Here is a 27,481-nt window from a genome sequence, read left to right as displayed (position 1 = left end):
GCGGCCGGGCGCGGGCTCCGGGGCGGGCGGCCGGGCGGGGGTGGGGGGGGAGGGAGGGTGCGGGCGCCGCTGTCACCGCGCGGCGGGGGGGGGGGCGGGGGGACGGCCGTGCGGACGTGCCGCGGGAGGCGACCGGGACCGCGCTGGGGACCTGACTGCGGTGGCGCTCGGGCTCGGGAGCCGCGGGACCGGGAGCGCCTCCGGCAGGCCGGCCCCGCCCGCCGGCCGGCCCCGGGCGCGGGGTCGCCGCGCCGGGCCACCGCTCCGAGCCCCTCTTCCCTGGGGCGCTTCCCGTCCCCGCCGGGTCGGAAATCCTCCTCGCGCGGTGGGAGATTGCAACAGCTGCCCGCGCCCCTCCCGCCGCCGAGACCCGCAGCGCCCGCCGCGCCCGCCGCGACGCCCGACGCCTAGGTACCGCTCGCAGCCCCCGCGCTCTGCCCAGCGCGTCCGCCTGGCGCCGGGCAGCCGCTCGCCGGGCCCGCCCGTGGAGGTGGCCGCGAGCAGCCCGGCTCTGCCGCGGGAGCCCCGGGAGGCTGGGCTGGAGGGCAGAGCCGGCGCCCAGGGGCGGGTGGGCCGGGCCCCGGGGGCAGGGGTGCTGGCAGCCTGGGCACCGATTCTCCAGGGTGACCCGGTGCCGTGTGCAAATAGTGCTGTGGGGCCTCCTGGGTTGGGAAATGCGGGGCTGACTTTAAAGGCCGAAGGTTGCCTCCTTCACCTGGGCGCCGTGCAGGTAGAGGCCAGCTGTCGTGGTGACGGTGAGGTGACACGGTGAGGTGACCGTGTCTCTCCAGACGAAAGGCGTCTGCCTGCCTTTCCACGGTGGGTAGAGGGGCTGGAAGATGCCCTTCTTCATTACACTGCCCCGGAGTCAGCAGGTACTTTCCAGGCAATTTGCAGAGTTCTTCCATAATTTGGCTTGTGTTGTCATTTCCTCTATTTGAGAGCAAGGCCTGTGTTTCACGTTTTATACTCAGTTCATAGTACGACCTTATAAATGTTTGTTTGATTGTTTTGAAGACAAGTGAGTCCCTCTCCCTCCCTCCCCCCCCCTTCCTCTTCCTCTTTAAGAAAATGAACTGAAATGAGAATGAGATCCAGAAATCTCAAAGATTTTACAGGTACCATTCAGAGCAAGTGGTATGACCACAGTAAGCAGTTATTTTCTAATTCTGAGGGTTGATCCTCAGCTAATCTTCTTGGTATTCAGATGAAGCCTTTATGGGAAATTCTTCCTGGGTGGCTAGTCTGTGAATGGGCTGGGACCACATCGCGTCCATCTTTGCGCCTCCCTGTGTCCCCCATTGCCTGGCATAGGGTGAGCCAGGTTCTCTCTAAGTGGTTGTTGAAAGGAATCAAGGTTCTGTTGTCGTGGTGATAGGCGTTCGCTAGAGGACTGGTGCAGTGGCTCTCAGCTGGATTAAGGGTGACCTTCTGGGATGCAGAAGTAATCTAGTAATCTGGGTAGGGTTTTCATAACAACCATAAAACTCACCCCCCTGTGTCTGCAAGTTCACCTGCAGGAGGGCCATGCTAGCTCTAGCTAACCACACCTGTCAGGACTGTCCAGCAGGTCTGTGACCTTGGGCATACCATATTGCTCTTAATTCTCTTTAGAGACTGAGCCAACCTCAAAAAGCATATGAAGTGTTTGCTTCTGGATGGTTGCTGGTTTCAAGTACATAGGACAATGAAACAGGTTGTAAAAAAGCACTTAAGGTTTACCCTGTTCAATGTTTTACCTGTTTGAGCATACCTTTTCTGTTATGACAACTCTGTGAATGGAAGAAAGAAGCCCTTTTCAACTTGAAGCAGTAATTTCAGTGGCTGTTTGTAGTCGTCACCTTCCAAATGGAGATAATATCAATGAAACAAAACCTCAGGCCTTTTACTAAGAACCAGACTGAATTCATCTTCCAAAGAGTTTCCTTATTCTCTCTCAACATTTGTTGATTTCATATGAGGAGGCACTGTGCTGAGGACACAGCACTGAGATTGGATCTCTACTTTTAAGTTGCTTTACAGAGGGGTGAGGAAACAGGCAAAGAAATGTGTGGTAATAGATGTTTTAAGAATGGGGGACAGGACTGGGAAGGTGGCTCAGTGGTAGAGTGCTTACCTTGTATGCATGAGGACCTGGGTTCGATTTCTCAGCACCACATAAGCAGAAAAAGCCAGAAGTGGCGCTGTGGCTCAAGTGGTAGAGCGCTAGCCTTGAGCTGAAGAGCTGAGGGCAGAGCCCAGGCCCAGAGTTCAGGCCCCACAACCAACAACAACAACAACAAAAAAAGAATAGTGGACAGAGCATGCTGTGGTGTGAAGGGACTAACATCCAGCTAGAGGGTGGTGGGTAGAGGGACTCAGAGAAGGGCTTGAAGCTTCGTTTTAAATGATAATGAGGAGGGGAAAAACATATGAGAGAGAACCCTCCAGACAGAGGAACGGTATGTATGGAGTCACAGAGCCATGGTCCCACCTTCAGCTGTTGGAGAAGGGCAGTGTCGTGTCGGGAGCCCTAAGGAGAAGAGAGGGAGGGGAAGGTAGGGAGTTAGGCTGGTGTCACACTGGGAAAGGCTTTGAGTGCCAGACCCCCTCTCCCCCTTTTTTTTTTTTTTTGCCAGTCATGAGGCTTGAACTGAGGGCCTGGGCGCTGTCCCTAAGCGTTTTTTGCTTAAGGCTAGCACTCTACCACTTCAGCCACAGCACGACTTCCAGCTTTTTCTGCTTATGTGTTACTGAGGATTTGAACCCAGGACTTCATGCATGCTAGACAAGCACCATTAAGCCACCTTCCCAGCCCTAGGCCCAAGAATTTGGTACTCGTAAATATTACATCCTTAAACAATTAGGAAATAAAAGCTGGACACCAATGGTTCATGCCTAACTGCTCAGGAGGTTGAGATCTGAGAATCAGTTTGAAGCTACTTCAGATAAACAAACCCCTGAGACTCTTGTCTCTAGCCAGTAGAAAGCCATTAGTGGAGGTGTGGCTCAAATGGTAGGGCACCTGCCATATTGGAAAAGCTGAGTGAGCGTGAGGATCCTTGAGTTCAAGCCATAGCACAGGCACAAAGAAAAGCAGTAAGAGAACAGAAGGCTAATTGATTAGCTGTTGGCTTGGTGGATGGGGGTAGAGTGGAGAGCTGCTTCAGGGATATCAGACACTAAAGGTACAAACTCCAATGGCTCCTCTGTCCTTCCGGAGACTTTATTGTCTCACCTGTGCTTACCTTCAGGGAAACCTTTAGATTAGGTGTCACTTATCTCAAAAGACAGCATTTTTTATACTACAGATTAGTCCTGGAAGAGTGTTCGGAGTTTGGGGGAAGGGGGCCAAAACCCTTCAGGCCCAAGGATCCACAGTTGCAGAATTCTTAGCAATGCCTTGCTTCTCCAGAACCCCTTGCTGCTAAAGCAAGCAGGACTTTGGAAAGAATGGACTAAGGGTAGATGTCTGATGTTCACTCTCCAATCTTTTCCCACTCTGGGGGCCTCCTTGGACAAAGATGAGGAAAAGCTGACACTGCGGAGTACGCCTCTGTCTGCGCAAGGTTTACAGCTCCTGCTTCTAGGGTGTGTGTAAGCAATGGTGGTTTCCCTCCTGACACCAGGGCATGCTCAAATGGCTGAGACTGCTCCGGACACAGCTTGGACTGTTTCTCTAACTATGTCTGAAACTGTGTGTCTCCCTGATCCTTACATAGTTCATTCAGTTTTGTTGCTCTTGGTTTTGTTTTTTGAGACAGAGCCTTGCTCTTTAGCCTAGGTTGTCCTCAAACTTGTGGTTCCTCCCGACTCAGCCTCCCAAGTGCCAGTGTGTATCATCACATATGCTTGTTACAGTTATAATTGGATGCTACACACTCTTCTGTTGTTAACCAATAAAAGCCTGTTGACTGTTCTGAGTGCAGCTCGTTCCTGGGCCCCACCAAAAGCTTCCTCAGCTCTGTCCTGCCAGCCTTTCCTTGAGTCATTTTGCTTCTGATCCCTGATTACTCCACACCGTTCCTATGCTAGCAAAAATCCTTTGTGCCTTCCTGACTTGGACACCTGTAGGCCTTAGGAGGATCAAGTTGTGGTGTGGGGAAGGTACCTCGCTCCCAGACTTCAGGACGCTGTCCCTTGGGGACAGCACAGAGACTCCTGGGCCCTAAGGCTCCTTCAGCCTGTGAGCTGGACTGTAGCATCCTTACTTAATCTGAGTGCAGGGATGCTCACTGGCCTGTGCCCCGGCTCCAGATGGGTTCTGTCTTTTGTGGCCCTGTCCTTTGCCCATGCTGTCTCAGATACTTCCTTATTCTTTGTTATTCTTCAGCTTTGGCTCTAAAAATCCTTCCCTGAACCCTTTTTCCTTGTGTGTGCGGGGGCAGCGTCCTTGCCTTCCAGTCATAGCACCTGCCCTTCTCATCAGGGTAGTCAGTACACTGTCCCGAGCCAGCGCTCACTGAGAGCTGGGGTGAGGCCTTGCCTGTCTGAGCTCCAGTCCTTGGCACCCTGGCATGCAGGAAGCATTCTGAATGCCTATTAAAGTGATTCAGCCTTCAGGACTGCATCCCAGGAGGCAGGCTAGCTAGCTCTGGAGTTGCGTGCTGAGAACCTGCCCCGTGCCTGGCTTTCCACAGGGACACCTGTCTCATATTACTTGGAACTCAGGTCCATCAAAATTCTAGTGCTGCTGGGTTTGGGCTGCGTTCTCTCTTTTCTACAGATTCTTATTCTGTGTCCTGCGATGTGTTTTTCCTGACCTGCTGTTGGGAAAACCCTTTTGAGTTCAGACAATAAAAGATATTGAACGAGCAGAGCCTCATTCCAGCCACTGTGAGCAAGCCAGACCAGTCTGAGAGAAGGTATTCTGCCCAGGAAAAGGACACAGGGAACTTGGAAGCCATTCTGAGTGGCTAGCCAAGCCTAAGCCTCAAAGGCCCTCCTCACAGTCCAGTGGGGGGGGGGGGGGCTCAGGTACCACTGCACTGCCGAGCCCTGCGCTTGAACGTCCAGTCCTAGCTGGCAGGCCAGCTGGCCCGCGGTGCTGTGACTAACACCTCATTACTGGTTACATCCCTGCTGCACCTGCACGTGCCTGCTCTTGTGTGCCATCAGCAAAGGGCCCACTATTGAGTTCCCTGTCACCAGCGGTTTGGTAGTCACTGTGGGGTGCCAGTCACCACTCACCTTTGGCAGATTCCTATGCTGTGCTTCAGCGCGGAGGGCGGCGTCCACCTGGCCTTCCTGGTCAGGTGAAGCTGCCTACTGGGGAAGGCCACTGCCTGGGACCAGCTGGCAATGCGGTCTGTTGTGATTCAGCCTTCAAAATTAAATTTCATCTTGGGCCCAAGTTATTTGCGATTTTCTCGAGTCGCTTCCTGTTTCCTCCTCCATTTCCCACTTGCCAGGGCACACTGGGGAGGAGAGTCACCATCCAGTAGAAGAGTGGGACATGGAAGCAGGCCACTGCAACGTCTCACTGTGCCAAGAATGGAGACAGATTTGGACAGGGAGGCCCTGGCCCAGGAGCGCTGGGAAGGAGGGGTGATCGGAAGAGGATGGCGTGTTCTGCTTCTCCTCCCCACAGGGACGTTCCTTCTGAGCCTGGCATGTCATGAGTGTAACGCTGTTGGCACCGTGCCCCTGAGCCACTGTAGGAGGGGCAGGAAGGGGTCAGGACGTGTCTTAGGGGGGCTGCCACGGGCCAAGCCTTGAGCACAGTGGGTGGGCCGGGAGTTGGAGCTGAGTTACACCGGAATCATGTGGAACATGGAGGTTGTGAGACACCACGGAAGCCACGGGAGGCGTGGGACTGAAGCCCACATGGGAGCTTCCGGGCCAGAGGAAGCCAGATTCCTACAAAATGACACTGAGGGGCCAGACGCTGGTGGCTCACAAGCCTGTAATCCTGGCTACTTAGGAGGCTGAGGATGGCAGTTCAAAGCCAGCCTGGGCAAGGACAGCCCATGAAACTCTTATGTCCAATTAACCACTGGAAAACCAGAAGTGGCGCTGTGGCTTAGAGTAGTAGAACCATAACCTTGAGCAAAAGAGCTTAGGGACAGTGCCCAGGCCCTCTTCAAGACATTGACGAGTCGGGAATGAACGCAGAGCTGGCGCAGCAGGCAGACACCCCACGCGAGGTCTCTGTTCTACGTGGCAGCCATGCTAGCAGGCAGAGAAGCTCTGCAGGAAGGAGTTGGGTGGAGCCTGCTACGGTCAAAATGGAGAGGCAGCGCTAAGAGTGGAGCCGGCACTGTCTCAGCCAGCATGCATGGGACAGGGAGTCCACAAGGTGAACCTGGACTTGGGCCATGGCAGCTGTGGGGATGCAGATAAAGGGGCAGCTCCTGCCTGGCAGCCCGCTCCCTTCCCCCGCCCCAGTCCCCAGCAGTGCCAGAATCCAGGAACAGGGGAGGGTGCTGAAGGTGAGCAGACAAGGCCTCGGGGCAGCACCAGGTGCCAGCCCTGTGCAGGTCCTGTGAGCATGTGGCTTGATTTCACTCCCCCTCTGAGGCATCACAAAGCTTGCTTCGGCCTGGCTGGCCCATGCCGGGCACTGAGACAAGCAGACAGGACGGTGGAAGCTGAGGCTTGGCTGAGCTTCCGGGAATACAGAGGGTGGCATCAGTGGCTCGTGCCTGTCACCCAGGCCACCTGCGAGGCTGAGATCTGAGTGTTCAGACCATCACGAGAGGAGAGCCAGTCAGACTTCCCTCCAAGTAACCCCTAAGAAGCTGGAAGTGGGTGCGACTCACACATTGGAGTGCTAGCTTTGATCACAGAGACGCAGGGGCAACACCCAGGCCCTGAGTTCAAGCTGCAGGACCGGACAAAAAAAAGAGAAAGACTGGCATATGGGTGAAGGGGAGGTGGTACTGAGGAAGGGTATTAGGAGAGAGGGGGTATTTGTGAGCCTCTGAGCAGTCTGCTGGCCTGGGTGTGGTAAGGGGGTGGGGATGGACAGGCTTTCCAGCAGGAGGTTCCTGAGAGCTGGGGCTGAGCTGCCCCTGGCTTTGCTAGCAGAGGGCAGCACAGGGCGCAAGACTTAGGCCCACAGAGCTCAGCCGGGAGCCCCGGGAGGGAAGGAGGGAGACGGGTACTCGGGGAGAATGAGGGGGTGAGGTTGCTGTAGAGGAGGTCACCTCTTGAGAGAGAAATGATGGGTGGGGGGGGAGGTCCTGGGAGTAGAGGTTAAAAAAAAAAGGCAGAGGAGTAAGGCAAGGGGTAGGGAAGGCCTCTGTTTAGCCATGGCTCTGCCAGAAGTGGGGGTTCAGTGGGGGCCCAGGGGAGTGTGCTCAAAATATGCCGGTGCTGAAGCAGCGCCTCTTCCACCCTGACAGCCACAGCGCACGGGAAGCCCAGGCCGGAGCCCGCCCCGGGCAGCCAGCTGCCCCCGACGCCCCCCAGCGAACGGAACAATCCCAATGGCTGCGGCCTCTGGTTCCACTTTGCAGAGTTCCAGAACAAAACAAAACCAGATCCCAAGTAGAAAGCTTGGCTGCTTCCTTGCCTCAGTGCCCCATGCCCTGGCACCCATCCGTCCCTGGTAGGACAAAGGTAGAGCCTCCTGGCGGGAGAAGGGCCTTTTCGATTTGTCCTCCCCACCACACAGACGCACACTCGGAGGAGCCGCTGTGGTCAGCGAGTCTCTTCCCTGCTGCCACCTGTGCGAGTCCTTCACCCAGAATGCCCACCCCACTCCCACCACCATCCAGGCTGAGTGCTGTCCAATCCCCTCCGAGAACAGCTACCAGAACCTCCACCAGCTCCTCTAGCTATGGCCCACGTCTGCCTTCTCTGCGCCTCTATCTTCATGTGCCTACAAATCTGTTTTTCCACCTGTTCTGCCAGGTGTCTTATTTCTGTATCTGCTATACCTAGCTTGGCTGCAGACACTTAGTGTAGGTATTGAAAAGGTTCTGGAAAGAGTGGATGTGGCTCACTACTGTAATCTTAGCTACTCAAGAAGCTGGGATCTGAGGCTCAAGGTTTGAAACCAGCCTAGATAGAAAAGTCCACAAGACTCATTTCTAAGTAACCAATAAAAAGCCATAACTGGAGGCATGGCTCTAATGGTAGAGTTCCAGCTATGAGTGGAAAACAAAAACAATAGAGCAACAAGCCCTGAATTCAAGACCTAGTACTAGCAGAGAGAAAGAGAGACAGAGAAAGAGCAGGAAGGGATGTGCGTGCAGTGGACACATTAGACTAGTGGCTCCTTTCTCTCAATTCTCAGAGTCCTGACATGTGCCAAGACTTAAGAGGATAAGCAGCTGCTGTCAACCTCTTACCACCACCGCCTCGCGCCTGCCCAGGATTCCTGACCAGGTCCTAAAGGTGATTGTGTCTCTGGAATGTCCAGTAGGTCTTGGGGATGGACACAGTGGGCCTCTGCCCTCTTTGTGGCGGGTGGGCAGGAAGGCTGGACCGCTGCGCGGAAGGGTCCAGGAGGGTGTGATCACCACCTGCCGCCGAGCGCCAGCGGCTCCCCCTGCCCTCGCTCCCGCCCGCTGGGACTCTTCCATAGCTACTTTCATGCCCCGTGCCCAGCCGTGGCCCCTCCAGCTGTGCAGTGTGTTTCTCCAGCCTTCTCCCTCCCTGCGTCTGGGCAAATATACCTGTAGATCACCCCCCCACAACACCAGCACCTCTTCTCCACGCACCTGCCCCCTGTTCTGCCTGGACACCCTTCTAGACTCCCTCGCCACGGGCACCTGCGTTCTCAGCCACCAAACACGCCTCCCCCGCATTCTGCTCTCAACCCACGCCCTGGGGCGTCCCTGGCACTCTTAAGTATCTTCTTATCAGGCATCAGAGTCATCTTGTGGTAATGACTGTGTCCTCTTCATCCCTAGACAGCACACCCCGGGGCTGGAATGGGGCTTGTCGGCTTTCAGGCCGTCTCTCTGGCCTAGTCGGCATGGTTGGTGCCAAGCAGATGTGGAGGCCTCTGTCTCCTTAACTGTCTGCTTATCCTGCCTTGTGGGCATCGATGGTGCTCAGCAAGGCTGAAGGGCAGGCGTGGGCACGCTTTGAGTCCCAGCAGGAGCCTTCTCAAGAAGAACAGGTACTTCTCTGTCCTGTGCCTCTCCCTGCCCCCTCTGGCTGCTGTCCATTGATGCTGTGCATCAAGGTTTCCCGCATGCTTGGGCTGGAGCACGTATTTCACTTCCTCTGCTCTTCATTTCTGCCCATGTCCGCTCCTGCACTCTGGGAACATGTGTAGGGATTGCTGTGGTGCCGGGCAAGAGCCGAGCTGGGCAGCAGCGGTCATCACCACTGCTGGCAGGGACCAAAGCTCAGCAAGGCCTGGGCCCAGGTCCCAGTCAGCCTGGTCCTGTGGGGCGGTCGGGGTGGGTATTCATTGGAATCTGGGAAGGTTTCTAGGCCTGGGGTACTTCAAACGAGTCTTAGCAAGCGTGAGATCCCCTCCGGGAGGCTCTCTGGGCTTCAGTCTGGCGGCACTGCCTTGGCCTTTCCCTGGTGTCTGAATGTGCCGGGGCCTCCCTCCCCGGGGCCTCCCTCCCCTCGGGCACCACAGGGACAAGCCATTGTTGAGAGGCCACCTGGGCCTCGCCTGTGCTCTGAACTTGCTTGAGAAGATCTCATTGAAATCACCATGAGTACCCTCCTTGGCTGGCCTGGTGCACACGCGCGCATGCGTGTGTGCGTGTGCGTGTGTGCGTGCGTGTGTGTGTGTGTGTGTGTGTGTGTGTGTGTGTGGTGGGGCTTTTGAACTCTGGACCTGAGTGCTATCCCTCAGCTCTTTAGCTCAAGGCAAGTACTCTACCACTGAGCCACACCACCACTTCCAGTTTTCTGGTGGTTTATTGGAGATAAGAGCTTCATGGCTGGGGCTGGGAAGGTGGCTCAGTGGTAGAGCGCTTGCCTTGCATGCTCGAGGCCCTGGGTTCGATTCCTCACATAAGCAAAACAAAAAAAGCCGGAAGTGGCGCTGTGGCTCAAGTTGTAGAGCGCTAGCCTTGAGCTGAAGAGCTGAGGGACAGCGCCCAGGCCCAGAGTTCAAGCCCCACGACTGGACCAAAAAAAAAAAAAAAAAAAAGAGCTTCATGGCTTTTCCTGCCCAGGCTGGCTTTGAGCCTCAATCCTCAGTTCTTTTTTTTTCTTCTTCTTCTTCTTCTTTTTGGTGTGAGCTACCGGTACCCGGCTCCAGCCACTCACTTCTTTTTTTTTTTTTGGTCCGGTCATGGGGCCTGAACTCTGGGCCTGGGCACTGTCCCTCAGCTCTTCAGCTCAAGGCTAGCACTCTACCACTTGAGTCACAGCACCACTTCTGGCTTTTTTCTTTTTGCTTATGTGGTGCTGAGGAATCGAACTCAGGGCCTCAGGCATGCAAGGCAAACGCTCTACCACTGAGCCAACTTCCCAGCCCGCAGCCACTCACTTCTTAGCTAGACTTTTCCTCCTTTCTCTGCCTCTCATCCTAGGCCACCAAGGAGATCTTTCCTTCCTCTCCTCCTCTCCTCTTTTCATTTCCTTTTCCTCTAATCTCTGCCTCTCAAGTAGCTAGGATGACAGTCTTGAGCCACCATACTTGCCACTAGGAAGATTTTTCTTCTTTTTCTTTTTGTCAATCATGAGGCTTGAACTCAGGGCCTGGGTGCTGTCTCTGAACTCTTTTGTTCAAGTCTAGTACTCTACCTTTTGGAACCACTTCCAGTTTTCTGGTGGTTCTTGGAGATGCGTCTCATGGACTTTTCCTTGCCCAGGCTAGCTTTGAACCACGATCCTCAGATCTCAGACTAGGGAGATTTTCCTAAATGCTAGTCTGAAGTGTCAGGTACTTAACCTTTCATACTGCCCCTTACATGGGCCCAGAGCCTGCTGTCTCTCATGCCACCCCACCCCCACCAAGGCCCTACCACACTGCCATGCCCTTCCCGTAGATCTGTCTCAGACCCGCAGCAGGCTAACCACATGTCTTATAGACCTGGGGTGCCACCACCCTTCTGCGCTCCAGTGCCGAGCCAGCCCCTTCCTCCATGTCCCCGGCTCCGTGCCTCTCCCTCTCCTCCCCACGTGCATTTGTGGTTGTGAGTCTCTTTCACTGCCACTGTCACCCTGTCTTATCTCCAGGCCCCAGCCTGGGGCCAGCAGGGAAGAGGCCAGACCTCACTAGAAGTTTGGAGAATGAATAATGGTCTGGGGCAAAGGGAGCCATGGTTGTGGGCCCCTCTGCTCCCCGGGAAGGCAGGCTCAGCAGCCAGTGCGGTAGGTGTCAGATGTAATCACCAAGGCTGAATGGAAGGCTGTGTGTTTGTCACATGGGAGTGAGTTTGTTTTCAAATCCAACTGTTGGGGAAAATTATGTCCTCCGCTCAGAGATGAGAAAGCAGAGGTCTCGTGACTGCCAGGCTGAAGCAGTGTTTGTTGGGAAGTGAGTCCTGAGCTTGTGGAGGAAGGAACTGGGGCAGGGCTACTCCAGCCTGGCTAGCCCACTCGCAGAGGGAGCCGTGACCGTGGGGAAGGTTCCAGGCCCTGCAGAGTCCCTCAGGCCAGGTCTTCCTTCCTGGGCTGGGCACCCTCTAGTACTCCTTTGTATCTGTGTATGTGTGTGCATGCATGTGCATGCGTGTGCACATGTGCATACCAATACTAGAGCTTGAACTCAGGACCTGGGGACTGTCCCTGAGCATTTTCACTTCAGGCTAGTGCTCTGTCATTTAAGCCACAGCTTCACTTCCAAATTGCTGGTGTTCAGAAAGGAGATGAGTCTCACAGACTTTCCTGCCCAGGCTGATTTGGAACTTCAGTCCTCAGATCTCAGCCTCTTGAGTAGCTGGGACAACAGGCGTGAGCCATGGGTGCTTGGCGCTCTTTGTTTTTGTTTTGGGGTTGTTGGTTTTTTTGTTTTTTTTTGTTTTTGGTTGGTTGTGGGGCCTGAACTCTGGGCCTGAGTGCTGCCCCTCAGCTCTTCAGCTCAAGCAAGGTTAGCGCTCTACCACTTGAGCTACAGCGCCACTTCTGGCTTTTTCTGTTCATGTGGTGCTGAGGAATTGAGCCCAGGGCCTCATATGTGCAAGGTGAGCACTCTACCATACATCTTTGCCCCTGGGTCTGAGATCATAGGCATGAGACACCAGTGCCCCGCCTGTTTTGTTTTGTTCTTAAAAAGAAACACACTTATGGGCTGGGAAGGTAGCTTAGTGGTAGAGCGCTTGCCTTGCATGCATGAGGCCCTGGGTTCGATTCCTTAGAACCACATAAGTAAAAAGAAAAAAGCTGTGGTTCAAGTGGTAGAGCGCTGGCCTTGAGCTGAAGAGCTGAGGGACAGTGTCCAGGCACAGAGTTCAGGCCCCACAACCAGACCCCCCCCCCAAAAAAAAAAAAAAGAAACACACTTAGCCAGTGCAATGGCTCACGCCTTTAATCCTAGCTACTCAAGAGGCTGAGATCTGAGGATCTTGGTTCAAAGCCAGCCCGGGCGGGAAAGTCTGTGAGACTCTTATCTCAATAAACCACCAGAAAACTGGAAGTGGCACTGTGGTTCAAGTGGTAGAGTGCTAGCCTTGAGCTGAAGATCTGAGGGACAGCGCCCAGGCCCAGAGTTCAGGCCCCATAACTGAAAAAAAAAAAGAAAGAAAGAAACTGGTTTTATCTACTTTTTTTTTTTTTGCTTATACTAGGGTTTGACTTCAGGGCCTCGCATTTTACTTGGCTTACTTTCTCAGCTAGCACTCTGCTTCTTTAGCCTTTAGTCCAGATTCTTCGTTGGTTATTTTAGAGAGTGTCTCATGGAGTTTTCTGTTTGGGCTGGCTTCGAATAGATCCTCCAGATCTCAGCCTCCTGAGTAGCTAGGATGACAGGCGTGAGCCACCGCTACCTGATATCTTTTCTCCTGTTAAAGAAATGCTTGCTTGCCTTCTTGAGGTGCACTGAGCTCTCACGTGGGTATGCCAGTGGAGGTGAAGCTCGCTGGAGGAGCTCACAGTGAGGGAGAGGAAGTGGCCGGGCAGGGAAGCCGGGCTCGAGAGCAGTGTGTGGAAATCCTCACCAGCCTCGGCTGCACGGCTGAGTCTCTCACACTGCTCCTCTCCACAGGACTCCCAGTCACTGCCCTGCGGGGTGTCACTCCCAGGTGCTCCTGAGTGCCCACCAAGTGCCGGGCAGGGCACTTGAGGGGCAGTCACAGCTGGGAAACGCTGGACGGCTGAGCAGCCATGCTGATGGAGTGCTTCCTATAGACTTTTTATCTTCACAACAGAAATGCCGGTTGGATCGCACACTTCCCTGCTTCCCACTGCATTTAGCGAAACCTGCAGACTGCTTGTGCACCTGCAGCCCGGGGTGCCCGCTGCCCCTCCCATGCACAATCTGCCGCTCCATTCTCTCCACAGAACCTGTCCCTGCCCCAGGGCCTTCACCCTGCCCTGTGCACTGCGCCGGGCTCTCTGCTCAGCTCTCCTCCAGCTGCTTTCCTCTCATCACTCCAGCCTCCCTGCCCCCCCCTCCCCCAGCTTCTCTGGGGACAGTCATGCCCTGATGACCCTCAGTAAAGTAGTTGTCCCCTGGCAGACACAGTTTGTGGAAGCCCTACCACCGGAACCTCATGAGTCAGCAGGTATAGAGCGGAATTTTTCCTATATCACTTAGGCAATAAAATGTTTTGTAGGAAACAACTGCTCTGGACCCATTTTACAGATGTCCTTTCCATTAGGCCCCAGAAACAGCCCGCTTTTCTTATTGGGGCCTGGAGAGGGAAACGGATCATGAAATGTGGGGTCCCTTTCCATCCAGCGTGCCTGATTATTTTCCCCCCACACCAAACACCAAACACCCTTTTACTACTTCTCTGGGAGGTAACCTGCAAAGTACACGCATTGCCTTTGGAGATTCAAGTTTAATATTCAACCTGAACGTAGGGCTCGCAGAGTGAAGGCTGGTGCTGCGCCGCACAGCTCCCATTATGGTGATAAACATGTTTATTTCACAGAGAAGGAGCAAGTTCTTTTCACCCACACAGGATGGGTCTAGGCTGGCTTTAGAGGTTCAGACTCCATAGATAACTGAGATGTGAGCCGCTGAGCTGTGTGCCCACAGACAGGCTGTCCTGATGACCTCTTCAGAGCCAGGGAGGAGAAGAGACCCCCTCTGCTGTCCCTCCCAAAACAAAGTGACCTCCATGACTACCAACTAGATGCTTTCTGCTGATGGGACCAGCCAGGCAGCAGGCCTGGTCTTGTGTGGGCCGGGCTTTTCCAATGGGATGTATTAAAATCACATTAATGGCTGGGAAGGCGGCTTGGTAGTAAGAGCACTTGCCTTGTATGCATGAGGTCCTGGGTTTGATTCCTCAGCACCACATAAGCAGAAAAGGCTAGAAGTGGCACTGTGGCTCAAATGGTGCTAGCCCTGAGCTGAAGAGCTGAGGGACAGTGCTCAGGCCGAGTTCAGGCCCCACTACTGGCAAAAAAAAAGAAAGAAAGAAAGAAAGAAAAAACCCATCACATTAATATGATGGTGATGCTTATTAGAAGACCTTCATTTTTCTTTCATTTGCAGTACTGGGAAATAAATCCATAGTCTGGAGTATGCTTACTAAGTATGCTACCACTGAGGAACAAATACCCCCAGCCCCAGAAAACTTTGTTTTAGTGAGTGTTTTCTTTTCTTTTTCTTTTTCTTTTTTTCTTTTTTTTTTTGGGTCCAGTCGTGGGGCCTGAACTCTGGGCCTGGGCGCTGTCCCTTAGCTCTTCAGCTCAAAGCTAGTGCTCTACCACTTGAGCCACAGCGCCACTTCCGGCTTTTTTCTTTTTGCTTATGTGGTGCTGAGGAATCGAACCCAGGTCCTCGAGCATGCAAGGCAAACGCTCTACCACTGAGCCACCTTCCCAGCCCTTAGTGAGTGTTTTCTATAGGAAAGCCTCTGTAAACCCATCAGTGAGTATAAGCCTGAAACACTGAAAGTGTTGTGACCTTCTTCATGGAAGCATTATCCACAGTAACCCAGAGGTGGATGTAACCCACATGTCCACCCATCCACAGGTGGTAAACAAAACTGGTCCCTCCATAGACAGAATATATCTGGGCCTTGAAAGGATCAGAATCTGTGCCCCAGCGTGGCAGAGCATGCCTACAATCTCAGCACTCAGGAGGGAGGCTGAGGCGGGATGAGGGAGGGTTTGAGGACTGCACAGAGAGGCTCCTGTCATCCCTCTCCTCCCTCCAGGAAAAGAAAAGGAAGTTCTGCTGGTGGCTACCCATGGATTAACTTTGAGATCATTGTGCAAAGAGAAATAAATCAGTCAAAAGGACAAATAAGCCAGGAGCCAGTAATTACAGGCTACACGCCTGTAATCCTAGCTACTCAGGAGGCTGAGCTCTGAGGATTGTGATTCAAAGCCAGCCCAAGCAGGAAAGTCTATGAGACTCTTATCTCCAATAAACCACCAAAAAGGCAGAAATAGGGCTTTAACTCAAGTGGTAGAATGCTAGCCTTGAGCAAAAATAATTCAGGAATAGTACCAGGGCCCAGAGTTCAAGTCCCAGGACTAGCACAGAAGAAAAAAAAAAGGACAAATAATGTACTCATACAAGGTACCTAGAACAAATTCATGAGGACAAAAATTAGAATACTAGGTGCTGGGAAGGTGGATTAGTGGGAGAGTGCTTGCCTTGCATGCATGAGGGTTTGATTCCTCAGCACCACATAAACAGAAAACGCCAGAAATGGTGCTGTGGCTCAAGTGTTAGGGTGCTAGCCTTGAGCTGAAGAGCTGAGGGACAGGCCCAGAGTTCAGGCCCCATGACCGGACCCCCCAAAAAAAAAGAGGAAGGAGGGAAGCAGAGAGGGAGGGAGGAAGGCAGGAGAGAAAAGAAGGCGGGAGTTACTGTTGAAGCAGGAAAGTTCCACTTTGGAAAGGTGAATGGTGTGGAGAGGGTGGGGCCACAGTAGCACAGCAATGTGGAAGGGACTTGGTGCCACTGAATTCTGCCACCGGGCCAAGTGGTAAATTTCATGTGTATTTTACCACACATAGCACCATGCCAAGATGCGTGCTCAGGATAGCCCTACACATTAGATTTTACTTTGTAATTCTTTTTCTTTTCTTCTATTTTCAGGTGAAGGTTCTAGATGCAAGAGAAACCAGAACAGTGTAGTCATTTGCCAACACCCACTGAAGCTGACTCCTGTGACATCTCTAGATTCTTGGGCTGTCCTGGGCAGAAAGGTTCGTGTGATGTGCATGGAGATTCCGTGCTGCCCATGCAGAACAGCAGCCTGGGGCCGGGGCAGGTGTCAGAGCTCCCTGTCCAGAGTCTGGAGTAGCACATTGCCAGTTGGAGCAGCTGTCCACGTGACCAGCCAGCACCGAATCCCAACACTGGCTCTGTGGGCCCAGAAATGTCTGGTTCCCAGACCGGCATGTATGAGCTGCGATTTCTCAGCTCTCCCCACAGTGATTCCGTCCAGAATTACCTACCGAGAACCTAGCTTTCAAGCGGGCAGGATCAGGAAGTTAGGAGCTGAGTTCAGAACTCCATCTGACGCGGGGAGCAGCGGGTGCCCGGCCACCTCGCAGCGGCTCCGGCACTCCTCTCACAGGCTCCAAGAAGGCATTGCCAGCGGTCTCCTCTGATCCTGGCTCCTCGGTAGATAGCTGTCAGGCCAAGGAGTCTGAGAGGATCTCCCCAGGTGGAGAGCTGTCTGTAGCCGTCTGGGACCCAGTCCAAGCTTCTAACTTGGAGCCACGTGACAAGTTTGATGTTGAGAAGTTCTCAAGGACTTCTTAGAACTGCCACTTTGGTTTTTTCTTTCTTTTTGCTTTCAGTCTTGGGGTTTGAATTCCAGGCCCTGTGCTTACAAGAAAGGCACTCTGCCACGTGAGTCCTCGGTCTAGCCCTGCCACATATTCTAAATGCAGTAGTACTTTACCGAGAGTACTTTTTAGATGCCGGGCGCTGGTGGCTCACATGTATAATCCTAGCTATCAGGACGCTGAGATCTGAGGATTGCAGTTCAAAGCTAGCCGAGGCAGGAGATTCTTCAATTACAGAAAAAGCCAGAAGTGGGCGCTGTGACTCAAATGGTAGAATGCTAGCCTTGAGCAAAAGGAGCTCAGGGGTTCAAGCCCTGGGACTGGCAAAATAATAATAATAATAGGGGCTGGGAAGTTGGCTCAGTGGTAGAGCGCTTGCCTTGCATGCATGAGGCCCTGGGTTCCATTCCTCAGCACTACATAAGCAGAAAAAGCCAGAAGTGGTGCTGTGGCTCAAATGGTAGAGTGCTAGCCTTGATCTGAAGAGTTGAGGGACAGTGCCTAGGCCCAGAGTTCAGGACCCACAACTGACAAAAAAAAGTAATAATAACACTTTTTTTTTGGTAGGTCATGGGGCTTGAACTCTGGGCTTGGGCGCTGTCCCTACACTCTTCAGCTCAAGGCGAGTTCTCTACTGCCTAAGCCACAGCACCACTTCCAGTTTTCCAGTAGTTTATTGGAGATAAGAGTCTCATGGACTTTCCTGCCTGGGCTGGCTTTGAACCATGATCCTCAGATCTCAGCCTCCTGAGTAGCTAGGATGACAGTGTGAGCCACTAGTGCCCAGCCACTTTTTTTTTTTTTTTAAAGCAAGAGTACTTTTTAGAAAATGAGGCAAAATCTTTAAAAGGTGACTTTTTTTTTTGGATGTGTGTGCTTCAATCTTACTCGGTCTGGAATGGCAGGCAGGTTGGAGGGAAAATTCTGGAAAGGGGGCTGGATGATTTAACGATTCTGTTCTCTTTGCTGGCAGCCCAGGGCTCTCCTCCCAGACACACCAGGCGCCATGGACTCCTCGGGGTACAACTGCTTTGTGGACAGGGACAAGATGGATGCTGCCATCCAGGACCTGGGGCCCAAGGAGCTGAGCTGCACGGAGCTGCAGGAGCTGAAGCAGTTGGCGCGCCAGGGCTACTGGGCTCAGAGCCACGCCCTTCGGGGGAAGGTGTACCAGCGCCTGATCCGAGACATCCCCTGCCGCACAGTCACGCCGGACGCCAGCGTGTACAGCGACATCGTGGGCAAGATCGTGGGCAAGCACAGCAGCAGCAGCCTGCCTTTGCCCGAGTTCGTAGACAACACACAGGTGCCCACCTACTGCCTGAACGCCCGGGGTGAGGGCGCCGTGCGCAAGATCCTCCTGTGCATCGCCAACCAGTTCCCCGACATCTCCTTCTGCCCCGCTCTGCCAGCTGTGGTGGCCCTGCTGCTGCACTACAGCATCGACGAGGCCGAGTGCTTCGAGAAGGCCTGCCGCATCCTAGCCTGCAACGACCCCAGCAAGAAGCTCATCGACCAGAGCTTCCTGGCCTTCGAGTCCTCCTGCATGACGTTCGGGGATCTGGTGAACAAGTACTGCCAGGCGGCCCACAAGCTCATGGTGGCCGTGTCCGAGGATGTCCTGCAGGTCTACTCTGACTGGCAGCGCTGGCTCTTCGGCGAGCTGCCCCTCAACTACTTTGCCCGCGTCTTTGATGTCTTCCTCGTCGAAGGCTACAAGGTGTTGTACCGAGTTGCTCTGGCCATCCTCAAATTCTTCCACAAGGTGAGAGTGGGCCAGCCCCTCGAGTCAGACAACGTGAGACAGGACATCCGCATGTTCGTCAAGGACATTGCCAAGACGGTGTCCCCCGAGAAGCTGCTGGAGAAGGCATTCGCCATCCGCCTCTTCTCCCGCAAGGAGATCCAGCTCCTGCAGATGGCCAATGAGAAAGCGCTGAAGCAGAAGGGCATCACCGTCAAGCAGAAGAGGTAGGCCGGCCCTGGGCTGGGCTGTGTGTGTGCGCGCGCGTGCGTGTATGTGCAGGTGCGTGTGTGAAGCCTCTGCAGCCTGCAAGGGGTCTCCACACAAGTGGGCAGCTTTGGTGCGGTGCATCCTCGGGGTCTGAGCGTGAGCTCGTCCTGCTGATCGCTTGGTCTGCTTCTGGCCATCTGTCTACCTGGCCCCATGAGAAAGCAGGAAGGGGCTACCTGGCTATATCCGGAATGAGACCCACAGGGGCCTGCCCTCAGGGACCAAGGCCCATGGCTGAGGGGGACGCTGGACCTCCCATGGGTCAGAAGATACAGCGGGGCCAGGCCGGCTCCAGGAGTCTTGTCGGACAGAGCAGCCCCTGCTGCGCCCTCCACAGCGGCTGGCTGGCTGGGTGTGGCCTCCCTGCCCTGGGCGCAGCCCCCGGGAGCGTGCTGGTTCACAGCCCGTGCTGAGATGGTGCTGTAGGCATGGCTGTTGGCATGGAGTTCTCTTTCTCCTGGGCCAAAGAAAGTGTGATCAGGGATCGGGACCCACCACTAACTTCTCCTTGTCTATTTTATTTTTCTTCTCCGTGTCCGTTGCTTCCTCCTGTTTTTCAGTGTCTCGCTTTCTAAAAGGTAGGTCTGAAACCACACCTCCACACCTGGCTTCTCTGCTTTCCTGCTGTCCCACTGTGAGCTGGCTGCTTGCTGTTTCTCAGGGCCTGGCTGGTTCTCATGGGCTGGCTTCCACGCACTGCCTCAGCCTGACTCCAGCACGGTTCATCTGTCTGTCTTGTCTGTCTGTCCGTCCATCCATTTTTCTGCCTTGGCTGTGTAACCTGCCGGTGCTTGGCTAGTCCCGCAGCACTCTTCTCATCAGAGCTATAGTCTGTCTTGATTCATGAGAGAAAAGTTGCTTTTAAGGGGGGTGGGAGATAGGGAGAGGAGAAGGGAAGGGGAATCCCAGAGAACAGATCGATCCTGTTTGGCACCTGGAACCAGGCTGTGAGCCGGTTGAGGAAGTGAGGTGTCCCCTTTAGCTTAGTTTCAAGGAAAGGTGCTGGGCTCAGGCCGGGTGTGTGGTCAGGGCTGGGGGCACTGACCCCTCCCTTCTTTTTGCAGGCAGTTTGTGCACTTGGCCGTGCACGCAGAGAACTTCCACTCAGAGATTGTCAGCGTGAAGGAGATGAGAGACATCTGGTCGTGGGTCCCGGAGCGATTTGCCCTCTGCCAGCCCCTCCTTCTCTTCTCCTCCCTGCAGCATGGGTACAGCCTGACCAGGTGAGGCTCTGGAGCCTCAGGCATATTCTGCTGGCCACCTGCGGGAGGTCACGGGATGACCAGAAATGAGTCTTTGAGCTTGGGCCTCTAGGGAGGCCCAGCCTCACTTATGGAGCCTGAGAATTTGAAGCCCTTTTTCTGGGCTTCTGTTATCCCAGGCTGCCCAGACTTTGAAGGTCATTAATGCATACACTACAGCTCCGGGGGGACGTAGGGGAAGAGGTAGCCTTCTGCCTCAGGAGGGCATGGGACCGAGGGGAGGACTGAATGGGACGAAGCCCGGCCTCCTGGCTCCTCTCTCTCCCCCCCGCCCCCTGTGTGGGTCACTGGCCTGGCGCAGGTGGCAGTTTGCGTGGCCGAAGCTGTGCCAGCCCGTGGCTCGGTGACTCCACCCGCCACTCGCGTGGCATTCTGGCAGGCCACCTGCCCTCCCAGCCCTGGGGCAGTGTGGGCAGGGTCACCCCGATTCAGCACTTCAAGGCTCAGATGAGTTAGTCACAAACTCTGCTTGTGACCTGGCAAGGGTGGTGCAGGCAGAGTGGCCCAGCCCCCACCCAGGCCCGTCTGCAACCGCCGTGCAAGCATTTTAGCACAGCTGGAGCCACTTCGCTCAGCCTACAGGGACACTCGCCAAGCCCGGCGTGCCAGGCGGCCGGGACATGTGCTCTCCTTCAGCAAGGACCTCTTCCTCTGGGTCTCATTTGCCCACAGCGCCTGGCACTGGGCTCTGCCCACTGGGGGACACGTGCCGTGAGGCTTCTCCTTCCCCTCGCACACCGGGGCAGGTGCCGGGGCAGCAGCAAGGCGCGAAGGTGCACACGAGACTCGTAGCCCGGCAGCTGCTGCAGGCGGCCAAGAGGGGCGCAGAGCGGCATGTGTGGTCTCTGTCTGCAGGTTCTACTTCCAGTGCGAACGGCATGAGCCCACCCTCCTGCTCATCAAGACCACGCAGAAGGAGGTGAGGAGGCCCCGACGGGCTGGGGACCCGGTCTCAGGCCAGCGTGCCCGTCAGTGGGCTCACACCACCGTCAGTGTGGACACGGTCCATCCCGGGAGCTTCCTCCTGAGCTTGAGGGCCTGTAGGGGAGACAGAAGTATCGGGAGGACCGGACCTCAGCCCTCTCCCCACCCACCTTGCTCCTGGTGGGGAGCTGTAGCACCCAGCCCCCCCAGCTGCGACTGTGACTGTCCCCAGCAGGCGTGCACCGGGCAATGTTGCTGAGGGCCAGGCCTCAGCCCAGCCTTCCTCCCCAGGTGTGTGGCGCCTACCTGTCAACAGACTGGAGCGAGAGGAATAAGTTTGGCGGCAAACTCTGCTTCTTTGGGACTGGAGAATGCTTCGTGTTCCGGGTGAGTGGGGCCGAGAGTCTTCTGCTGGGGAGTTGTGCGACCTGAACCCTGGCACCATGGCTTACGTGGCCCTGGCTTGTTTCTATGGTAGTGGTCCCCCTCTGGGGCAATCTCCTTCGCCTCTAGTCCCTAATGCCCCCCACCTCGAGAGCCCAGCCCCCCCCTCCGCCCCGCAAGCCAGCAGGGCCCAGCTGGCCCACCACAGAGTGGTGGACTGGAGAAGGCCGGGGCTGGCAGGGAGGGGCAGAAGGCGCCCAGCGGGTTGGCATGTGCCAGGAACTCACGCTTCCCCGTTCGCCCTCAGCTGCAGCCAGAGGTGCAGCGTTATGAGTGGGTGGTCATCAAGCACCCAGAGCTGAGCAAGCAGACAGCATCCTTCCTGTCCTCAGAGACCACTGCCACTCCCTCCCCCTTCAGCCACCCCGTGTCCTCAGACCCCGCTGACCGGCTCTCCCCCTTCCTGGCTGCTCGGCACTTCAACCTGCCCTCCAAGACCGAGTCCATGTTCATGGCGGGGGGCAGCGACTGCCTCATCATCGGTGGGTGCCCAGTCCCTCCACGCCAGCCTGGGCCCGGCCTGTCCTGCGAGGAAGGCGCGGGGGGGGGGGGGGGCGGGGGGAGGCTGAAACCCCCATGTCCAGCCAGAGGTCTTACCTGAGCCCTGTGATAGCAACAGAAGAGGCCCTGTGCTGCCGGAGAGACCAGGCAAGGGGTTGGGAGTCACGGCGTGAACAGCAGGTCCAGGGGCTGGGCGGGGAGGGCGGAGGTCAGTGGGAGATTTAGGGCCAGGAGAGCTGGATTCCCGTGCGGGGCTGGGCTCCTGGCGGGTGGGAGGGGCGCGGTGCTGGGCACAGGTGGCCACTGACCTCAGCCTCCCACAGGGGGAGGTGGCGGCCAGGCGCTCTACATCGATGGGGACTTGAACCGGGGCCGCACCGGGCACTGCGACACCTTTAACAACCAGCCCCTGTGCTCCGAGAACTTCCTCATTGCCGCCATAGAGGCCTGGGGCTTCCAAGACCCTGACACCCAGTGACGGCCTCTGCTGACGGTGACTGAGCCGCGGCTCTGGGCAGGTGGGGTGTGGCCCTGGGGTGGGCAGGGTCGGCTTACATCATGGGCACCACCTGGCCCTGCGTAGTCTGGCTGCCCCTCCACCTCAGGGATGGGTTGGTTCTCCCCCAGTGACCAGCTTCTCTGGGAAAGCTCAAGAGATACGTTGCCCGCTGCAGCCCTGCCCAGAGCCCATGTGGGGAGCACAGGGTGCTCGTACCCAGGCCCCTGGCTCTTTGTGGAGGGGTCCTGGCCCCAGCTTGAGCCTGTGGAAAGTACGCTGCTGGCCCTGAGCCTCATCTGCACCCAGTGGAGGGCGTGGGGAAAAGTAGAAGGACCTTCTGCCCAATGTGGGCCGGTGCTGCCCCCTGCTGGTGTCTCCTGATACTGCGGCCCTCCCACAGCCTGGCTTCTTGCTCAGCCCTTGGACTTGCTTCCTACATCTTGCAGGACCGTCCCCTCTCCCCCCCCCCAGGCCCCAGGGGCATTTCCTCCCTCATGGCACCCAGTCCCTCCTCCCCCAGAGCTTCCTCTCTGGAAGTTACCCTGCCCTGGAGGCTCCCCTAGACTGCTTGAACAGTCGCGGGATAGGAGAGAGGAGAGCAGGGTGTGTGCTGAACACACACACACACACACACACACACACACACACACACACACACACACACACACACACACACACACACACACGCACGCACGCACACACACACGCACACACATACACGCACGCATGCACGCACGCACGCACCCTTCTGCCTGGCAGCCCTGGGGCTGGCACACACACACGCACACACACACACAGCAGGCCCTGGGCCCGTGGGACGGGCACCAGAGGGAACGTCATGTTTCCTTATGTTTCTGCAGAGCCAGAAACTCTCGCCAAGCCTGGTGGAGAGTCCACAGCCGAGGAGGTGCATCCGGGCGGCCTTCCTCCATTGCCAAGGACCTCCTGGAGATGCGTGGACTCGTGGGGGCTGCCCGGCCCCCTCCAGCCCCCCCCCCCGCAGTCTCTGCTGCTCTCCCTCCCTCCCTGTGGCTGCAGAAGCTGGGCTACGCCCACTCCCGTCAGCATGGCATGCCTCCTCAGCCCGACCCCTCCCTGCTCTTCATCGGGCCCTGTGCCCACGTCCTGCCCACCCAGCGCCTCTGCCACTACTCTGCTTGGACGTTTGACCCCCCCCACCCCCCCGTGTCTGGCACTGTGGCTTGCCATGTGCCACAGTCTTCTGCGTGCTGCCCCCTGTCCCTGTGGCCTTCGGGCCACCGAAGCCTGCACTGGCCCAGTGCACTGTGGGTACTGTGAGCACTTCAGGAAGCGCCACCTCCCCATGACCCCCCCGGGGCTCCACAGAGGAAAGAAGGGAGAGGCAGTGACCCAACTGGCTACCTGTGGGCCGCGGAGGCCTGGGTCTCGGGCACAGGCCTGCGTCCCGCTGCACATGGCTGCCGCTAGCACGCCTCAGAGATGCCATGTGCCAGGCCGGGGCTCTCTCTGTGCGGGCTCATCCCACCCTGCAGCAGGGTTACCGCGACGCCTGCCAGACCCAGGGACCCTGCAAGGCCTGCCAACCCGCTGAGCCAAGCGTGGGCCCCTTGGGAGGGGCCAGTCCCGCCCTGCTCTACTCCCGGGGGAAACGCCGGGAGGGGTGCCACTGCCTACCCCAGAAAGCACCGCAGGCCTCCCGCACCTCCCCATGAACCCGCCACCCGGGCTTGTATCGCAGACCTTGGTGTTCATTAAACACCATCTTTGGTTTTCGTCTGGGGGGAGGGGTGTTTATGAGACAAGGTCTCACTACTCGGCCTGGGCTGGCCTCCAACCCCACGTCCTGTCTCAGCTCCCTGGGAGTGCCGTGATCACAGGCGGGGACGCCTGGCTAAACGCTGTCTTGTTGCATCATTAGCTCCCAGGCTGAGCCCGCTGTCCTCAGCCAGAGGGGCCCCGGGGCTTCCCCAGGCCCAGCCAGCATGAGAGTCACGTGCGTGGTTACTGGGACTTTGAAGGCCCTTTGAAAATGAAGCCTTGCAGGAAAAGATGAAGTGACCCTGAGCATTGCTGCGGAACTCTGCCGGCAGTCTGGCGTAGGAGTGGGCTGCCCACAGAGCCCTGCGTGGCCATCCGGGGGGTGTCCGCCCCAGGAGACCACTTGCTATTTGCACATCATAGAGGAGAGTTCTTTGCTGTAAAGGTATACACAAAATAGTTCTTTTATTATCATACTTTGGGGCAATACTGTGGTTTGAACGCAGCACTGCGCTCGCTAGGCAGGTGCTCTTCCACTTTCTATTAGTATGAATAGGGTCTCACTATTTTCCCAGACCAGCCTGGATTAAAATCCTCCTATTTACACTTACCATGTAGCTGGAGGGCAGGTGGGGGCCAACAAACCCACACATTTTATGAAGATGATCTCCTTTGCTGTCCTCAAATTACAATCCTCCTATCTTGAGTACCTAGGATTACAGATGTGAGCCCCTACACCTAGCTAAAAATACTCAGTTCTTCAATTTAGTATCTTGGCTTTTTTTTTTTTTTTTTTTTTTTTTTTTGTCAGTCGTGGGGCTTGATTTTGTCCCTGAGCTCTTTTTGTTCAAGGCTAGCACTCTGCCACTTTGGGTCACAGCTCACTTCCTATATACTGTTGGTTAAATTGGAGATAAGAATCCCACAGACTTTTCCTGCCCAAGCTGGCTTTGAACTATGATCCTCACATCTCAGCTCCAGAGTAGTTAGGATTATAGATGTGAGCCACCAGCGCCTGATATAATATCTTTTTATTCCTGACTTTTCTACAAAAAGGAAAGTATGATAATTTTATTTTTACTCTTATTATTATTCTTATTTTTTTGGGGTCCGGTCATGGGGCCTGAACTCTGGGCCTGGGCTCTGTCCCTCAGCTCTTCAGCTCAAGGCTAGAGTTCTACCACTTGAGCCACAGCGCCACTTCCAGCTTTTTTCTTTTTTCTTTTTGCTTATGTGGTGCTGAGGAATCGAACCCAGGGCCTCAAGGCAAGCGTTCTACCACTGAGCCACCTTCCCAGCCCCTTATTGTTGTTCTTATGACTAGATACTAAATATCCTGAGTTAGCACAATTTATTTTATTAATGTTTCCTATTCCTTGGTTATTAGCTTTTCATGTTAAAAAGTGGACCAACATTTGATGGACTTTCATAATGAATTATCATTTTTAGAAAATTTTAAACATTTATTTTGAAACCAAATATTGAATCTAACTTAAGCCAGTTCATTAAATTAAATTCATTTGTTATTGAAGATCATATGCCTGAAGGGCCTTAGAAAATCAGCTTTTTAAAAAAAAATTTATGACTGCAAGTCACTTGTATTTTATGAATTACTTGAGTTAATTATTCAACTGAGTATTTCAGTTTTTACTTTAAATAAAAGAAGCAATTCTGGGGCTTGAACTCAGGGCCTTGGGGTCACTTGGCTTTTTCACTCATGGCTGGTGTTCTACCACTTGAACCACACCTCCAGTCCAAGGATTTTGTATTTAACAATTTTCGTACCTTCTTGTTTTGTTGGTACTCAGGTTTGGCTCAGGGCCTTGTACTTGCTAGACAAGTATCTGCCAGTTTGAGCTGAGCTGGCCTGCATTTTTTTTTTTTTTTTGGAAGTGATTTGCAGAATTGCTGCTGATATGGCAGTTTCCAGAGACCCCTGCCTCACCTTCCAGTGTTAAGATTAACACAGAAACTAGCGTGGCCGGCGCGGCTAGCTCAAGCACAGAACCCTATCCAGATTGCCGATTGCCCCTACAGGAATGCATTTAATTTTTACAGATAATTACTTTGTCACATTTCTTATTAACTCCAGCGTATCATCAGACTCACAGGATTAATAATTGCTTCCGGTTAGGCAGAAGTCTCCAAGTGGACTCTCATAGCTTTTCCCACTCAGCTTGCAGGGAAGCGTGGTCTGGGTGAAGGCCCAGGAAGCGGGTGTACCAGGCTGGCCTCACACTCTTCCTTCGTGTGTGTACATTGGGTAGGAAAGTATGTGGATTTTTTTTTAATCTGGTATAAAAGCGGGGGGGGGGGGGATTGTTTTGTTTTGTTTTTTTTGTAGTACGGGGGCACGGACTCGGGACTTGGTGCTTGCTAGGTAAGCACTGAACCACCTAAGCCATGACTCCAGCCCGTGAGTTTTTAAGGCTCTCCTTTCTGTCCGTGTCTGATTGTGCTCGGGAAGTCAGCAGTGACTCCTGCCCAGCTGCGAGGCTCGTCAGCGCTGCTTGGACACATTGTCAGTCTGGATTCATCCCTCTGTGGTGGGACAGGAACCGTCGTCCAAGCCAACAATGCCTTGCACAGCACTGCTGGGTTTCCAGCTGCGCTGCGTGCCCAGCTGCCCAGGCTGCTGCGGGGTGAGAGCCGTCGCGTCCGCCGCCACATTCGTGGCTGGGAGAGGCCAGCAGGGCTGTGCCCATCCAGGAGCCCTGTGGATGGCGGGGAGGCAAATGCCCTTAGGTCTTGTGGATATTGGTTTGAAAGAGAGCTCTCTAGCCAGGCTGGTGGCACGTGTGGAGGCAGAGGACCGAGAGTGAGTGTGTCTCAGGTCGGCCTGGGCCTACATCGTGAGATCTTGTCTCAACAAAAACTAGCGGTCACCGGATTGACCCTGTGGGGCATCTGTGAAGACGTGTGTGTCATAAAACATGCTCACAGAGCTCATGTGCGGATTGGCCGCTGAACCCAATTTGTGAATGTGAAAATACGTGACGTGGTGATGTTCAGTTGGTGTTGAGTCCTAAATAAAATGAGTGGTAACCGAGGGAGCAGCGTCATTGTGAAACGGAAAATCCTCACAGCTCGGCACCTTCCCCAACAGCCACCCCAGACCTTGAGGCGGAGAGGAGGCAGCTAGACGGAGGATCTCAGCCGAGGGTAAGAAGTTTCTCTCCATCGAGACCCGGTACGTCCTCGGCTGCTTTTGCCACCATGGGGCCACCGCCGGCCAGGGAAACCACGAGCCCCATGTTCAAGGCATTCCAGGAGTCCACCAGCCTGTCTCTCTCCCTTACCGACGTCCTCAAACAATTTCAGCAGGTTTTA

At 55.0% G+C, this 27,481-nt stretch overlaps 1 protein-coding gene across 7 annotated transcripts; it reads left to right on the top strand.

The window, feature by feature from the left end:
• Positions 1-296: 296 nt before the first annotated feature.
• Positions 297-26,464, top strand: LOC138814629 (TBC1 domain family member 24). Of its 7 annotated transcripts, none has more exons than XM_070003718.1 (11): positions 297-411; positions 8,222-8,322; positions 16,070-16,179; positions 17,741-18,738; positions 19,342-19,359; positions 19,846-20,004; positions 20,899-20,962; positions 21,259-21,354; positions 21,659-21,893; positions 22,236-22,405; positions 23,272-26,464. In XM_070003718.1, the coding sequence occupies exons 4-10, from the start codon at positions 17,774-17,776 to the stop codon at positions 22,388-22,390; spliced, it is 1,692 nt and encodes a 563-aa protein (XP_069859819.1). In that variant the 5' UTR covers positions 297-411; positions 8,222-8,322; positions 16,070-16,179; positions 17,741-17,773; the 3' UTR covers positions 22,391-22,405; positions 23,272-26,464. The 7 variants fall into 7 exon arrangements, with proteins under 7 accessions (XP_069859819.1, XP_069859817.1, XP_069859820.1 ...); XM_070003716.1 differs by having other exon boundaries at positions 22,236-22,430; XM_070003717.1 differs by lacking the exon at positions 297-411 and adding an exon at positions 7,353-7,542 and having other exon boundaries at positions 22,236-22,430.
• Positions 26,465-27,481: the final 1,017 nt, after the last annotated feature.

This window comes from Dipodomys merriami, unplaced genomic scaffold (genome assembly GCF_024711535.1).
Source record: "Dipodomys merriami isolate MVZ:Mamm:240054 unplaced genomic scaffold, mDipMer1.0.p SCAF_60, whole genome shotgun sequence".
NCBI lineage: Eukaryota > Metazoa > Chordata > Mammalia > Rodentia > Heteromyidae > Dipodomys > Dipodomys merriami.
This window is presented reverse-complemented; position numbering and strand designations above follow the sequence as displayed.

Bases quoted from the DNA above. Each gene is read 5' to 3' on its own strand.
- LOC138814629 (XM_070003719.1), top strand. From the start codon at position 17,774: ATGGACTCCTCGGGGTACAACTGCTTTGTGGACAGGGACAAGATGGAT. The intron at 20,963-21,258 runs GTGAGGAGGCCC...CTTCCTCCCCAG, and splicing joins TCAAGACCACGCAGAAGGAG to GTGTGTGGCGCCTACCTGTC. The intron at 21,894-22,235 runs GTGGGTGCCCAG...AGCCTCCCACAG, and splicing joins CAGCGACTGCCTCATCATCG to GGGGAGGTGGCGGCCAGGCG.